The sequence below is a fragment of the Camelina sativa genome, chromosome 6, assembly GCF_030686135.1.
Source record: "Camelina sativa cultivar CO46 ecotype springtype chromosome 6, ASM3068613v1".
NCBI classification, from domain to species: Eukaryota; Viridiplantae; Streptophyta; class Magnoliopsida; order Brassicales; family Brassicaceae; genus Camelina; species Camelina sativa.
The window spans coordinates 3,253,542-3,268,003 of NC_141885.1; the positions used below are offsets into that span (position 1 = coordinate 3,253,542).

Consider the following 14,462-nt stretch of genomic DNA (forward strand, 5'->3'; position numbering starts at 1 on the left):
TCTGAACCTACTACTCCCCAAGCTGCCTTTTAGAAAGCTGAGGTAAAGCCATCAGGTCCAGGAGCTTTATTTGCTTTTAGTTTGAATAGTACATTCTTAATTTCTTCCATTGTGGGGATTTTGACCATTGTTTGTTTCAGCTCTGAAGGACACCGATAGCTTATGAGGTCCTATATCCAAGAAGTGGAAATGGGAAGGGGTTGCATATTGGCAGGGCCAAGAATGGACTGAAAGTGGTTTACATCCATTCTGCTCATTTCCAGTGGGTCTACGATCAATATGCCAAAGAGAGAAGTGAACGACCTGATAGCATTAAAGGCGTTTCTGATCTGGTTGATTTTATGGAAATAAGCCGTGTTCAAATCTCATTAACGCAGCCAGTTAATGTGAGATCTCTGTCTGAAATAAGCTTCTTCAACTTTGCGGAGAAATTCCCATTTGGTTCGCAACTCTCTTTCTTTTTGGAACAAATCATTTGATGGGGAGTCCATGGCTTGAACCTTCACACATTCAAGCAAAAGGTTAGTCTCTCTCACTTTGTTTTGAATGTCCGAATAGTTCTCCTTCGAAAGAGTTTTTAACTCTCGTTTTAGTGTTTTTTGTTTTGCACTCAGAACTGACAAACTTGGTTCTAGAGGATGTAAATTTCCAGCCAAGATCCATGCAGTTTCAGCGGTAGAAAGAAAAAGGGGGTGAGTGGTAAGGAAGTTAAAGAAATTAAACGGTTTAGTGCCAGCAGAAGGAAGAGGAGCGGCTAGGTTCACTAGACATGGGGAATGGTCAGAAATTTCAGGAGCTAGGAAAGAAGCCACACTGTTGGGATAAGAGGCAAGCCAGTGATTGTTTACAAGTATTCTGTCTAATTTCTTTGCAATAGGGTTTGATGGGTTCTTGTTTGACCATGTGAAAAGGGGGCCTTGGTAGCGTAAATCGAATAACTCTAGTTGCAAGAGACAGTCACAAAGTTCAAGCATAGGGGAGGTCAAGTGGTCAACATTAGGATTGGAGTGCTCTGCCGGATGAATGATTTGGTTAAAGTCACCACCTAACAACCAAGGGAGGGAGTCCACTGAAAGCGCTGTTGTAGACATAGGAGATCACACCAAAGCTCAGTAAGTTCTTCACTTAAGTTAGGAGCATAGATTGTTGTAAAGTAGAATCTGTGGCCTCCTTGAATAGTAATTACAGTTGTAATCATATGCTTTGATTGATTCAGAACTGTGATTGTAGCAGGTGACTTCCAAATGATAACTATCCTTCCAAATGATAACTATTGTAATGCCAACCATGACAGGTAAGGCTCATAACTCTGTTCAAATTTGGTTCCTTTATATGGGTTTCAATAATGGCACCAAAAGAGGCTTATGTATAGCAAGCCAAGAAGCAAAAGGCCGATGATTATCCGGATCATTTAGGCCACAAATATTCCAAAAAATGGTTGTATGTACATTAGGAAGGAAAATAAGGTTAAAACTGAAGGGATTTCTCTCCCTCAGAAGGGAGATTCACCACAGTAGAGAGAAAAGAGGAAGGATCCCTTTGTTTGATCACATTTCCAGGTGGAGAAAGTGATCCAACTGGTAGTTCAGTAGATTGTTCAGAATGATCAATAGGGGTAGATGAGGGGCAATTTGAAGGAGGCAAGGTAGGCGAGAGGGAGAGAGTTTGTGTAGGGAGGGACAGAGGAGCTAAAACATCGAAAGGATTGTTATTAGCGAAGGTATGGGGTGGTGGAGGGGAGGAAGAGCAATCCATTGGGGACGAGGTATTGGTTGGAGAAGAGATGTGTTTAGAGACTTTTTATGGGGTGATACCTTGGTTAAACGAGTTTTTGTCATTTTTCAGCGCAGGAGCAGATGTGATCTAGCTTGAAGGGGAGTGGGATTGTGAAGCAGGACCATCAGCACCCTTATCCAAGTTGTCAGCCATAGGAGTAGCATTTGAAGCAGACCCAACAACATCTGAACAGCCTTCACCCTCAATTCTCGAGGGGGGCAAATCAATAGGGGTAACACTATGCTCTTTGTCTTTTTGGACTTTAGGAACAAACACTTTTTTCCCAATCGCTTTGCCTTGCTTCTCCTTATTAGTGGGAGGTTCCTTAGGATGAGACCATGAAGGGGTAACAAGAGGACAATATCTAATTACATGTCCAATTTCCTTACAGTGAGAGCAAGTAGGTGAGATCCATTGGGATTCAACAGAAATGGTGATGATTTCTCCACTAGCTCACTCAAGTTCCTTTCCACCTTGACATGAGCTTCAGAGATGCTAACTAAATTTCTGGAAAAATCATCCATTTCCTTAGGCTCTCCAACTAGACCAACCACTAAGCTTATACCTTTATGGGGCATCAGGTCAAAAGGCATACCTTTTAGGTGAGCCCAGATGGGAATAGCATTCATGTCAGTATTGGCTCCACCAAAAGAGTCCCACTGGGCAACTAAGAAAATGCACTCACCAATGTACCACATTTTCTTCTCCAGTACCTTTGTACGAATATACTTATTTGGCAGCCTTACTAACATAGAATTATTTGCATGATTCAAGTGGACCTCCAGCCTTTGCCCTCTTCCCCACATGTGGCTAATCACACTTTGGATATGCATGTAAGTTGGAAGTCAGCCTTTAAACCTACAAATGATAAAGTCTTTGTGAATTTTAGCTCCTTCTTGGAAAACGGAGTCAGGGATGACAATTCTGGGTTTCCCTTCAGGTGAGTAATTCACAGGCGCTAATCTCTGCAAAGTTTTATCCACGTCTCTTTTAATTTTTGGTATCAACGAGTCTGGTTTAGGAACGGGTGCTGAATGGTGGACAGGAGGTTGAGGAGAACGACGGGTTGGTTTACTAATGGAGTAGCAAGAGGAGGATGCACAACTGGAACGGTTACAAGTGGAGTAGGTGATAACTCTCTAATTTACATGTTTTAAGCATCCCTTTTTGTCCATATTTTGCATTGTTTTTACCCTAACCTCAGCATTTTTAGGTCATTTAGTGTAGGAATCCACATTTAGGCCATTTAAGGTGTTGCATTCTTGCATTTGCATATTTTGGATGAAAACAAGTGCTTAAGAGCCGAAAATGGGAAGAAACAAAGTCAAATCCGAGCATGTGCCCAAAGGAGCTATGGAGCAGGAAGAACAACCCGAACACCAACCCGATCGAGGAGGATCTAAGAACAAGAAGAACAATCTGAGAGCCTACCCGAAGTGCAACCCGAGCTCATCCTCGTGCACCCCATCGAGCAGACCCTCGGGCAGGACTGCGAAGCTAGGGTTAATGGGTTTCCATATATAAACCCCCTCTTCTTCCACTCGCCCTAGCACGCCGCATACCCTCAAACCAGAGAGCGAGAGCTTCTGAGAGAGATCTTGAGCGACTCAAACATTTTTCTATCTTTGTTAGGATGTATTTTACTTCTTTTTGCTATTCTTTTAGATTTCTACTCTGTACTCTTCTCTTCTACTTTATATTTTAATACAATGCAATTTTCGTTCATCAATGCTTTTGTGTTTTCTGCAATGAGATCTGGGTAGGGAAGTGATTAAGGTTGATTGTGTCTAGGGAATATTTGCTTGAGGCATGTAGGACATCCATATTGGTCAGGAACACTTAGGAGTCGATTACCCCATCCTTAGGAGCTTTCATATTTAGATTGTTTACATTTTTATTCATCACTCGATCCCTTACCCGAACAGGTACCCGATCACCTGCTTTGAGTATACCTTCGAGCTATTCTTTCTTTCCTTCTTTACTCGATCACTCCACCCGATCTTGTACTCGAATGCTTGCATCGAGTGCTTAGGTTGTTTGGTTCTTGTTTATTTATTTTCTTTTAATCATTTTAGGATTGTTAGATCAACCCCATTTATTGCTTGGCTTGACTTGCATAGTTATGATCATATCTCATCTGCTAGCATAACAACCATTTGGATTGATAACCCTTTGTACTACAACTGCATAGGGAATTGATACCCTGGGTGAAAATCCTGTTATCAATTTGGCGCCGTTGCCATTTGGTTGAATTTCATTTGCTACGTTTAGGATTTCAGCACTTGCTAGATCAAGTTCTATAATTTACTTTGGTTAGTTACTGACTTGTTTACTTTCGTATTTGTTTGTCTTGCATTTCAGGTACAACCCGAGTACCCAACCGACCCGTCACTCGATCACCTAGATCGGGTTGACCCTTGTGTACTCACTCGGTCAACTGTTTGTGCATGCAAACACGATCCAAAGATAGCCAACACTTGAGTCCTTTCATCGAAAACATCGTCAGACCTAGGCTACTACGTCAACAACAAGTCCAGCAACCGCAGAACAAGAAGAGTCTTTAATGTCAGTTCGAGAATCTGTAATTGTTGGAGCTACAGAAACAGTCTTAGGAGCCATTGCTTCCGAATTTATTCCAAGTACTCGACGAGCTACCTTTGGATGAGTTTGAAAAAGAAGGCCTTCAGTTTGAGCAGCAGTTTTCCCCTCTGGTATTGTAGCACAATTACCAGATCTAGGGTTTTGAGCTAGTGATTGATTGTAATTGTCAAGAATAGCTTGTGCCTGGGCATTCACTGCCACAAGAGTTGACTTGTGATGCGCAGGAAGCGCTAAGATCACTCTCTCAAGCTCAATATAAGTAGTTTGAGGGGAGAGTTGGGAGGGGGAAGAAGGGGAGAAGGAAGAAAGAGGGGTAAATTCAGAAACGGAAAATACATGGCGGTGGTCCGGAGGGTTGGGGGAAAAGGAGGAGGATGGTTGGAACTACCTTCAGCCATGGATGAAGCAGGATGTTAGCCGAAAATTCGATCTTCAGGAAACCAGCGGTTCGCCGTGGACTTCATGACTAGATTCAAATGGTCAAGGTTTACGAACAATAAAAAGTTAAAAGTGTTGGATGTACTATAGTCCATGTGTTGCATTTAATATGAATGTCTTCCATTCTTTTATAACTATGTAAGAGCCATGCATCGCATAGTTAAATCTTATGATTTTTGAGAAGCAGCAAATAGACCACTGATTGTCACCTCTATTGCATTCTCACTAAATCCAGGTTTGAACCTGGTCTCTCTTGTAGAATTTGTAATGTTGTAAAAAAACAATAATTTTTATATATGATCTTTAATTTTATTATTAGTTTTATTTATTTGACAAAAATATTTCCAAATTACTCTACTAGTCTATTTTAATATATAGAAGATTTTTTATATTCAAATTTAAAGTGTAAAAAAAATCAAAGCATTAAATATACAGTCATTTTGAAAGATTAAATATGGTAATAATAGATAACTAAATCTAGAATCATAGATATTAAAATAAAAGGAAGCGTGATTTGTTTAGTGCTTTCAAGAAGACTAGATTTTAACCCGCGGTACACCACATACATATAATTTTATTATTATTTATATTTTATATTGTATTTTTTTTGTTAAATATTGAATGTTTTGTAAATAAAGAAATAACTAAATTTTCCGGCTGTTTTTACCGCTAAATAATTATATTAACTTTTTAACCCGTAATATACTTCATGACCATTTGTTTGTTATATTTAGTTTTTTTGGTTTAGTGTTTGAGATTCAATTTTGATTTTTAATTATTATAACAAAAAATAAGGGATCTAAATACATAGAACTCATTTATACATTATGATTACGTCACATTGTTCCTAATTATTTATTTATTTTACACAATCTTATTCAAATCAACTTGATTTTATATAACAAATATTCTAATATTAATAGTGTTGAAAAATAATAAAATGAGGATTTAACCCGTATTAGCACAAATTTAATGATATTTTATTAATATCAACATGTCCTCTTTATAACTCATCTATTATATAACCATATTATATAACATTTTAAACTTTTTTAATTTTACATATTTGTAATATTTTAAATTTTTATTAAGTTTATATGTATATATTAATTATAATATTTAAATAAATGTGAATCGAAGTGATTCTTACGTTAAGAATAAAAGCTCACAAGTATTATAAAACAAAATGAGAATCAAATTGTTGTTTTCTTTGTTTGTAAATGATTCAAAGATAAAATATCTTCGAAACACAATAGAAGATGTGATTAAATATATCATAATTTCTGTTTCCATATTTAGTTTGTGTATTTTTTTAAGGTGGAATGAAATATAAAATATTTAGGAAAGAAAATCTGAAGTAATGCTATTTTTGGAAATTTGTTAGGGATTAACTTTGTAAATAAGTACAAATAAAAGGATAGAACCCAAAATGTACTTCAAAAATGTATATATAGCTCTAAATTTAAACTTCAACGTACATTTGAACATCTATACGCCTATAAATCTTGCGAGCTATACTTCAATTTAAATTTATAGCTCGGCGGAATTATATATAATCAATAGATGTTCAATTTAGATGTTCTAAGTGTACTCTGCAAAAATAAATTTGATGTAGCAATTTGGTTAAATATTTTGAACCGTGGAGATACCTAATATGGTGTAGATTTAAGAGATACATATTAATGTATAACTATTTTAAATTTAAGAGATTATACAATCTCAAAGATCTAGTAAAATAGGTATTTAGATTATTTATGGGGATTAAAAAATAAATGGGTAGAGTTGTTTTGGAAAACTCGAAATGTATAGATGTTGTCAAGCTTTTTATGGCAATAAACGTAACAAAATTAGGTCGATTTAAATAGTTCCATTAATTTAGTTTCTATGAAATGTTATTTTAGGAAAACCGTTAGGGGTTAATGTTGTAATTAAAACAAATTAAATAAGCAAAACTTCAAGTGCATAACATAAAATGTATTTCAAAAATGTTAATATAGACGAGAACAAAGAAAGATATGTATGGCAAATGTGATTGTATTTTTTTTTTTAATGATTTACAAGCTGTATTGGATGTTGGAAACTGGACAGATGGGTAGAGAAGCCGCCTGAAGATAACTTCAAGATACTTCCAATCTAAATTAGACTTTAGATTTTTTTTTCTGAAAAATGGTAAGAATCGGGTTTACATTAGAGGAACTTAAAGAACCTTTTAAGAAATTTTTTGTATGGGACACATATATAAAAAACAATATATGTGGTGAAGTATATTTATTTTTGTTTAACCTATTTTTTTTCAAGTATTGTCTAAACACTCCAAATTCATCCCGAACTCTTACAATTATTCAAATGCATTGGAATGTCATACATTCTGATCCTATAAACTGTAACAACGCTGTTTACTGCTTAGAATCAACGTTTTCTCGGTTTTAGCCTGTTTGGGGACAAAACGGGTAAGTGGTGGCTAAACAATCCAAATTCAACCCGAACTCTTGTAGTTAGTAAAATGTGTTGTATAGCTACATATTTTGACCCTAGAAAGAGTAACATAGCTGTTTACTGCTTCGAATCAATGTTTTCTCTCAGTTTTAACATGTTTTCTCGGTTTAAGCATGGTTTGGGATAAAACGGGTTTAAGTGTTGTCTAAACACTCCGAATTCATCCCAAACTCTTACAATTAGTCAAATGCATTGGATTGTCACACATTCTGACCCTAGATACAGTAACAAACCTGTTTACTGCTTCGAATCAATGTTTTCTTGGTTTTAGCCTGTTTCGGGACAAAATGGGTAAAAGTGGTGTCTAAACACTCCAAATTCAACTCGAACACTTATAATTAGTCAAATGCATTGGATTGTTACATATTTTGACCCTAGAAAGAGTAACATAGATGTTTACTGCTTCAAATCAATGTTTTTTCTTGGTTTTAGCCTGGTTTCTCGGTTTAAGCCTGTTTTGGGATAAAACGGGTTTAAGTGTTGTCTAAACACTCCAAATTCATCCCGAAATATTACAATTAGTCAAATGCATTGGAATGTCACACATTCTGACCCTATCAACTGTAACAACGCTGTTTACTTCTTAGAATTAACGTTTTCTCGGTTTTGGCCTGTTTTGGGACAAAATGGGTATAAGTGGTGGCTAAACAATCCAAATTCAACCCAAACTCTTGTAGTTAGTCAAATGCGTTGTATTGTTACATATTTTGACCCTAGAAAGAGTAACATAGCTGTTTACTGCTTCGAATCAATGTTTTCTCTCAGTTTTAGCCTGTTTTCTCGGTTTAAGCCTGGTTTGGGATAAAACGGGTTTAAGTGTTGTCTAAACACTCCAAATTCATCCCAAACTCTTACAATTATACAAATGCATTGGATTGTCACACATTCTGACCCTAGATACAGTAACAAAACTGTTTACTGCTTCGAATCAATGTTTTCTCGGTTTTAGCCTGTTTCGGGACAAAATGGGTAAAAGTGGTGTCTAAACACTCCAAATTCAACCCGAACTCTTATAACTAGTCAAATGCATTGGATTGTTACATATATTTACCCTAGAAAGAGTAACATAGATGTTTACTGCTTCAAATCAATGTTTTCTCTAGGTTTTAGCCTGTTTTCTCTGTTTAAGCCTTTTTTGGGATAAAACGGGTTTAAGTGTTGTCTAAACACTCCAAATTCATCCTGAAATCTTACAATTAGTCAAATGCATTGGAATGTCACACATTCTGACCCTATAAACTATAACAACTGATGTTCACATATTTTACCTTGTCTTGCCTTAATTTATTTACACATTTTGCATGTTTTACTAGCTTGTTAGGTCATCATTGAGTAGTTTCAAGGCTGTTTATGCATTAGGGTAGATTTCCATTGCATTGCATTGTTTCTTGCATAAATAGGTGATTTAGGACCCAATGGAGCATGGATAAGTGCTGAGGGAGAGTGAAGCCATCAAGAGAAGCAGACAAAGGAGCTAGAGCAGAAAAGAATCAAGGTCCGGGAGTTCACTCGACCACCACACTCGACCAGACACTCGACCGTGTGCTGAGGGGGACTCGACCGACATCCCTGTCCAGGATGAGAAGTACAAGAAAGATTTGAAGATTGTGCATGACAAGTTAGACAAGATTCTGCTTAGTCAACAAACTAACATTCACTTCCTTGCTAATGAAGACACAACTGTTCAAGTTGGGGAGAATGAAATGGCTGAGTTGTGTTATGTTCAGAATCAAGGTGGTTTCAAGCCTTACAACCAGTTCATGACCAACAATCTGTCTTACAGAAGTACTAATGTGGCAAACCCACAAGACCAAGTTTATCCAACTCAACAGCCCCAACAACATAACAATTATGTACCCAAGCAGAAAAACCAAAGTTTCCAGGCTCCAATGTGTCCCCCACCAGGGTTTCAGACTAACCAGAGCTAGGAAACAGATTTAAGAGCTATGATGCAGCAAATGCTACTTGGACAAGTGAATGGGCAGCTTGAGACAGCAAAGAAGTTGGCTGAGTTAAACCAGAGGCTGGATTCTTCTTACAATGATCTGAATATTAAGTTTGTGAGTTTGAATTCTAAACTCAAGTTTATGGAGAGCAACATAGCTTCTACGTCAGCACCTAAGCCAAACCAACTACCTAGTAAGGCTGTTCAAAACCCAAGGGAGTTCACAGCTAAAGCAATCCATTTCTATGAGGAAGTTGTCAGTGAGGACAGTGAAGTCCAAGCTGGGGAGGGTTTGTCACAAGACAAGGCTTAGAGTGAAGATTTTACACAGCAAACAGAAAACGGAGTACCACTCGACCATGTGCTCGACCACTCACACGATCGAGTGCATGATCGAGTGGCTGATCGAGCTGATCCTGTAGAAGCTGTTAAACCTGTTAGATACATCCCCCTGCTTACAAGCCTCCTCAACCATTCCCAGGGCGTTTCAAGGAACAAAAACTCAAGGAACTCAGGGAAATAATTGAAAAAAAAGGAATTGATGGCTTTGAAAGAAGAAGTTATCATTCAGTACAAAGAAGAAGAGAGAGGACCTGCTTTAGAACAGTATGCTCCATACCCTCTCTACCAAAACATGCTACTTGAGATATCACAGCAGAAGGCTCAGAATCAGGATAAGAAGGATCTTGAGGAGATTGAGGGAGCCATCATTCCAACCAAACTTGAAGACCCAGGTCCATTTGATCTACCTTGCTCTTTCAGTTACTTGCATTTCAACAAATACTTGTGTGACCTAGGAACATCTATCAGTGTAATGCCCTACTCCATTGCACAGAAGCTTGGGCATGCTGACTTCAAGCCTAGTAACTTCTACTTGTGTCTAGCTGATGGATCACATAAGGATGTGGTTGGTAAGATGGAAAATTACCCAGTCAAGATAGGCAAGGCAAGAATTCCCACTAATTTCCTCATTATAGACATGGATAAGGAGTTGGAAGACCCTATCATCCTTGGAAGACCATTCCTAGCCACTGCTGGAGCTGTAATTGATGTCAAGGAAGGGCTGATAACCTTGAATATAGCTGAGGGTCTGATCAAGAAATTTGATATCAACAACCCAACCAACTTGCCCTCTATAGGCCAGCCTTTTGTTCTTAAAGACAAGAGAGATCATGAGGTCTCAAGTGAAGTGGGAACTCTAAAGGCTAAGTTCTTTTCTGATGAGGATTCAGTTGAAAAGCTCAAGGGTTCAGTTCAAGAGTTGACTATCTGAACCTGAAGTTTTATGAAATAAAATGAGAGTTTTCTTAGGTTTTCTGAGACCAACTCTCATTTTATTTCATAAAACTTGAAAGGTTACAATGCTGAGAAGGGACCTTATATAAGGATCCAGCAGCGGGGACCTTCTAGGGTCGAAATTATTACAAATAAAAAGGATTAAACTTGTAAAAACAACAGACTCGATTTTAGGACCTAATAAATAAAAGACTCAAATGACCCAACGGTCGATTCATGCAAAACAAGAGAAGAACCATTGATTTTCTCTAAGACCCGAAATGGTCCATCTCCTCTTGGTGATAGTTTGGACTTTCTCTCCTTGGGAAATCTCTCTTTTCTCATGTGTAACCAGATCCAATCTCCAGGTTCAAACGTCAGCTCCTTGCGGTGCTTATCCACATGCTCTTTGTTCTTTGCGCTTTTCTTCTCAAGATTCTCTTTAACCTTTTGGTGGAGTTTCTTCACAAAATCAGCTTTGGTGACTCCTTCTGCACTAGACTAAACAGCTTGGGGGCAGTGGTGTGATGTCTAATGGGGTTATAGGATTAAAACCATAGACAACTTCAAATGGAGAGAATTCGATACCAGAATGCTTAGCATGATTATAAGCAAATTCAATATAGGGTAAACAAGATAACCAGTTTCGGAGATTCTTACCCACCGTAGCTCTCAAAAGAGTGGAGAGAGTAGGATTAACTACCTCAGTTTGGCCATCAGTTTGAGGATGACAAGTGGTGGAGAAGAGTAGCTTAGTTCCTAGCTTTTTCCACAAAGTTTTCCAAAAGTGGCTGAGAAATTTGGTGTCTCGATCTGAAACAATGGTTCTTGGGATTCCATGTAAACGCACAACTTCTTTGAAAAAGAGTTCAGCAGTTTCAGTAGCATCATTTGTCTTGTTACATGGAATGAAATGCGCCATTTTAGAGAACCGGTCCACCACAACAAAGATAGAATCTCGGTTGTTGATCTTAGGCAGCCCTAAAACATCCATCGAAATATCTACCCATGGTAGGTTAGGAATAGGCAAAGGCATATATAAACCATAAGGATGTGACCTGGATTTTGCTTTTAAGCAAGTGATGCACTTTGCACAAAACCTTTCCACATCTCTTTTCAAATGCGGCCAAAAGAAATGCTCCATCAGAACACTTAGAGTTTTGTCTCGCCCAAAATGTCCCATAAGTCCTCCTCCATGTGCTTCTCCTATTAGCAGCTCTCTCATGGATCCTTGTGGAATGCACAGCCTTTTCTCCTTAAAGAGAAATCCATCATGTTGGTAGTATGACCCATAAGCGGCTTTGCTTGTTTCCTTAAAGGCTTCTTTAAAATCTGGATCCTCTACATATAGACCTTTGATATGATCAAATCCCATGACATTAGCCTCCATTGTAGTGATCAAAGCATGTCTCCTTGATAAAGCATCAGCTACAATGTTCTCTTTGCCCTTCTTGTACTTAATCACATATGGAAATGTCTCCACAAATTCAAGCCACCTTGCATGTCTCTTCTTAAGTGTAGTTTTTCCTCTTAGGTGCTTGAGTGTCTCATGATCTGTATGAATAACAAACTCTTTGGATAGCAAATAATGTTGCCAAGTTTCTAGAGATCTTACCAAATCATAGAGCTCTTTATCATAGGTTGGATAATTAAGTGCAGCTCCACTGAGTTTCTCACTGAAGTATGCTACTGGTTTTCCTCCTTGAGTTAGAACAACACCTATTCCTGTACCAGAAGCATCACATTCAATCTCAAACATTTTATCAAAGTTAGGAAGTACCAAAAAGGGTGCATGTGTGAGGCTGTTTTTGAGCAGATTGAATGCATCTTGACCCCATTTGAATTCCACATTTTTTTTATCACAGATGTCAAGGGTGCAGCAATGGTTCTAAAATCCTTCACAAATCTCCTATAGAAGCTATCCAGTCCATGGAAGCTCCTAACATGTCTAATGGTTGTTGGAGTTGGCCAGTCTTGTATAGCCATGATCTTTTCCTCATCAACCTTTAGTCCCAGCGAACTCACAACAAATCCTAGAAACACAACTTGATCAGTGCAAAACATGCATTTCTTAAGATTAGCGTAGAGATGTTCAGCCTTAAGCGCTTTTATCACCATTTCAAGATGCTTTACGTGATCTGCAAGACTTGTGCTATAAATCAAGATATCATCAAAATAAATAACCACAAACTTACAAATGTACTCCCCTAGGACCTGATTCATTAACCTCATGAAGGTGCTTGGGGCATTGATGAGTCCGAATGGCATAACTAACCACTCATATAGTCCTTGATTTGTCTTGAAAGCCGTTTTCCATTCATCACCTTCTTTCATTCTCACCTGATGGTAACCACTCCTTAGATCAATTTTAGAAAAGACAGTAGCTCCACTAAGCTCATCTAGCATGTCATCAAGCCTTGGAATGGGATGTCTATATTTGACTGTGATGTTGTTGATTGCTCTGCAGTCTACGCACATTCTCCAAGTTCCATCTTTCTTAGGTACTAGAAGAACCGGTACAGCACAAGGGCTTAAGCTTTCACGAATGTAACCCTTTGACATTAGATCACGAACTTGCTTTTCCAGCTCTTTTGCTTCTTCAGGGTTTACTCGGTAGGCTGGTCTATTAGGTAGTGGTGCTCCCGGAACTAAATCAATTTGATGTTCGATTCCTCTTATAGGCGGTAGTCCAGGTGGTATCTCCTCAGGGAAGACATCTTTAAACCTTCCTAATAGTTCAAGCACTTCTGGTGGTAAGTCTTTCTCTTCTTGACCTGAAAATAAAACTTCCTTAAAGATCATTAGTAGCACCTTGTCCTGTGAATTAATTGATTTCAAAACAGTAGAAGGTGTGATGTAAAGATTAGTTTTGTTTGACTTAGCTCCCTTTGACATTGTTTGTTGCATTTCATGCACTTCTTGAGGGGTGAGTGGAGCTAGAGTATGCTTCTTGTTGTTGTGTGAGAAGGTGTAGTAGTTTGTTTGGCCATTGTGTAAAGTCTCCTTATCAAATTGCCATGGCCGTCCTAGAAGAAGATGTCCAGCTTGCATAGGAACCACATCACACACAACTTGATCTGAATATTTGCCTATGGTGAATGGTATGGTGACTTGCTCGGAGATCCTTAGTTCAGCCTCATCATTGAGCCACTTAAGTCGATATGGATGGGGATGCTTTGTCTTTTGGAGACCTAGCTTATCAACCAAATACTTGCTGGCTACATTAGTACATGAACCACCATCAATGATTAAGCTACATACCTTGGAGTTTATTGAGCAGCGAGAGTGGAAGCTATTTTCTCTTTGAATTGTTTCATGATCAAAAAGAGTGCTAAGAGACCTCCTTATGACTAGAAGCTCTCCTATCTCTGGATATTCCATAATATCCTCCCCAGAGTCAACACGTTGTTCTTCCTCGTCTTGTGATTCATACTCTCCATTGGCTTTAAGCATCATTACTCGCTGGTTTGGGCACTCCCTTGCATAGTGTCCTTTTCCCTGACATTTAAAACAAGTAATATCACGAGCTATTCGGTTAGTAGGCTTACCTTTCTTTGGTTTGGTTACTTTTGATGCCCCAGGTGCAGCTCTTTTAAATCTCTGGTCCACATCAATAGATTTTCCCTTGTCTAAAGGTTTCTGAGGTGGCGGTGTCCATGGAGTCTTACTACGGTTAGTAGAGGCTGTCTTCCTTTTGATGTGTTGTTCAGCTTGGACTGCTAGGTGCAACAATTCTTCAAGATCATGATAGGTTTGTCTTTCCACCTTTCTAGCAATTCGATCATAAAGACCATCTAGAAACTGTGCCATCAAGTTCTCCTCAGACTCTTCTACCTCCAATCTGTTTTTAAGAGATTCAAACTCTTCAAAGTATTCCTCAACAGATTTGCTTCCTTGTGAGAGCTTGCGGAACTTCTTTTATAGCTCCCGA

The 14,462-nt window shown here is 38.3% G+C and overlaps 2 protein-coding genes across 2 annotated transcripts; one reads left to right on the top strand and one right to left on the bottom strand.

Moving 5' to 3' along the window:
* Nucleotides 1-368: 368 nt before the first annotated feature.
* Nucleotides 369-1,091, bottom strand: LOC147942200 (uncharacterized). Its single transcript, XM_087455967.1, has one exon. The coding sequence runs from the start codon at nucleotides 1,089-1,091 to the stop codon at nucleotides 369-371; it is 723 nt and encodes a 240-aa protein (XP_087312093.1).
* An 8,706-nt stretch (nucleotides 1,092-9,797) lies between these two features.
* LOC147942201 (uncharacterized) lies at nucleotides 9,798-10,529 on the top strand. Its single transcript, XM_087455968.1, has one exon. The coding sequence runs from the start codon at nucleotides 9,798-9,800 to the stop codon at nucleotides 10,527-10,529; it is 732 nt and encodes a 243-aa protein (XP_087312094.1).
* The last annotated feature ends 3,933 nt before the right edge of the window (nucleotides 10,530-14,462 follow it).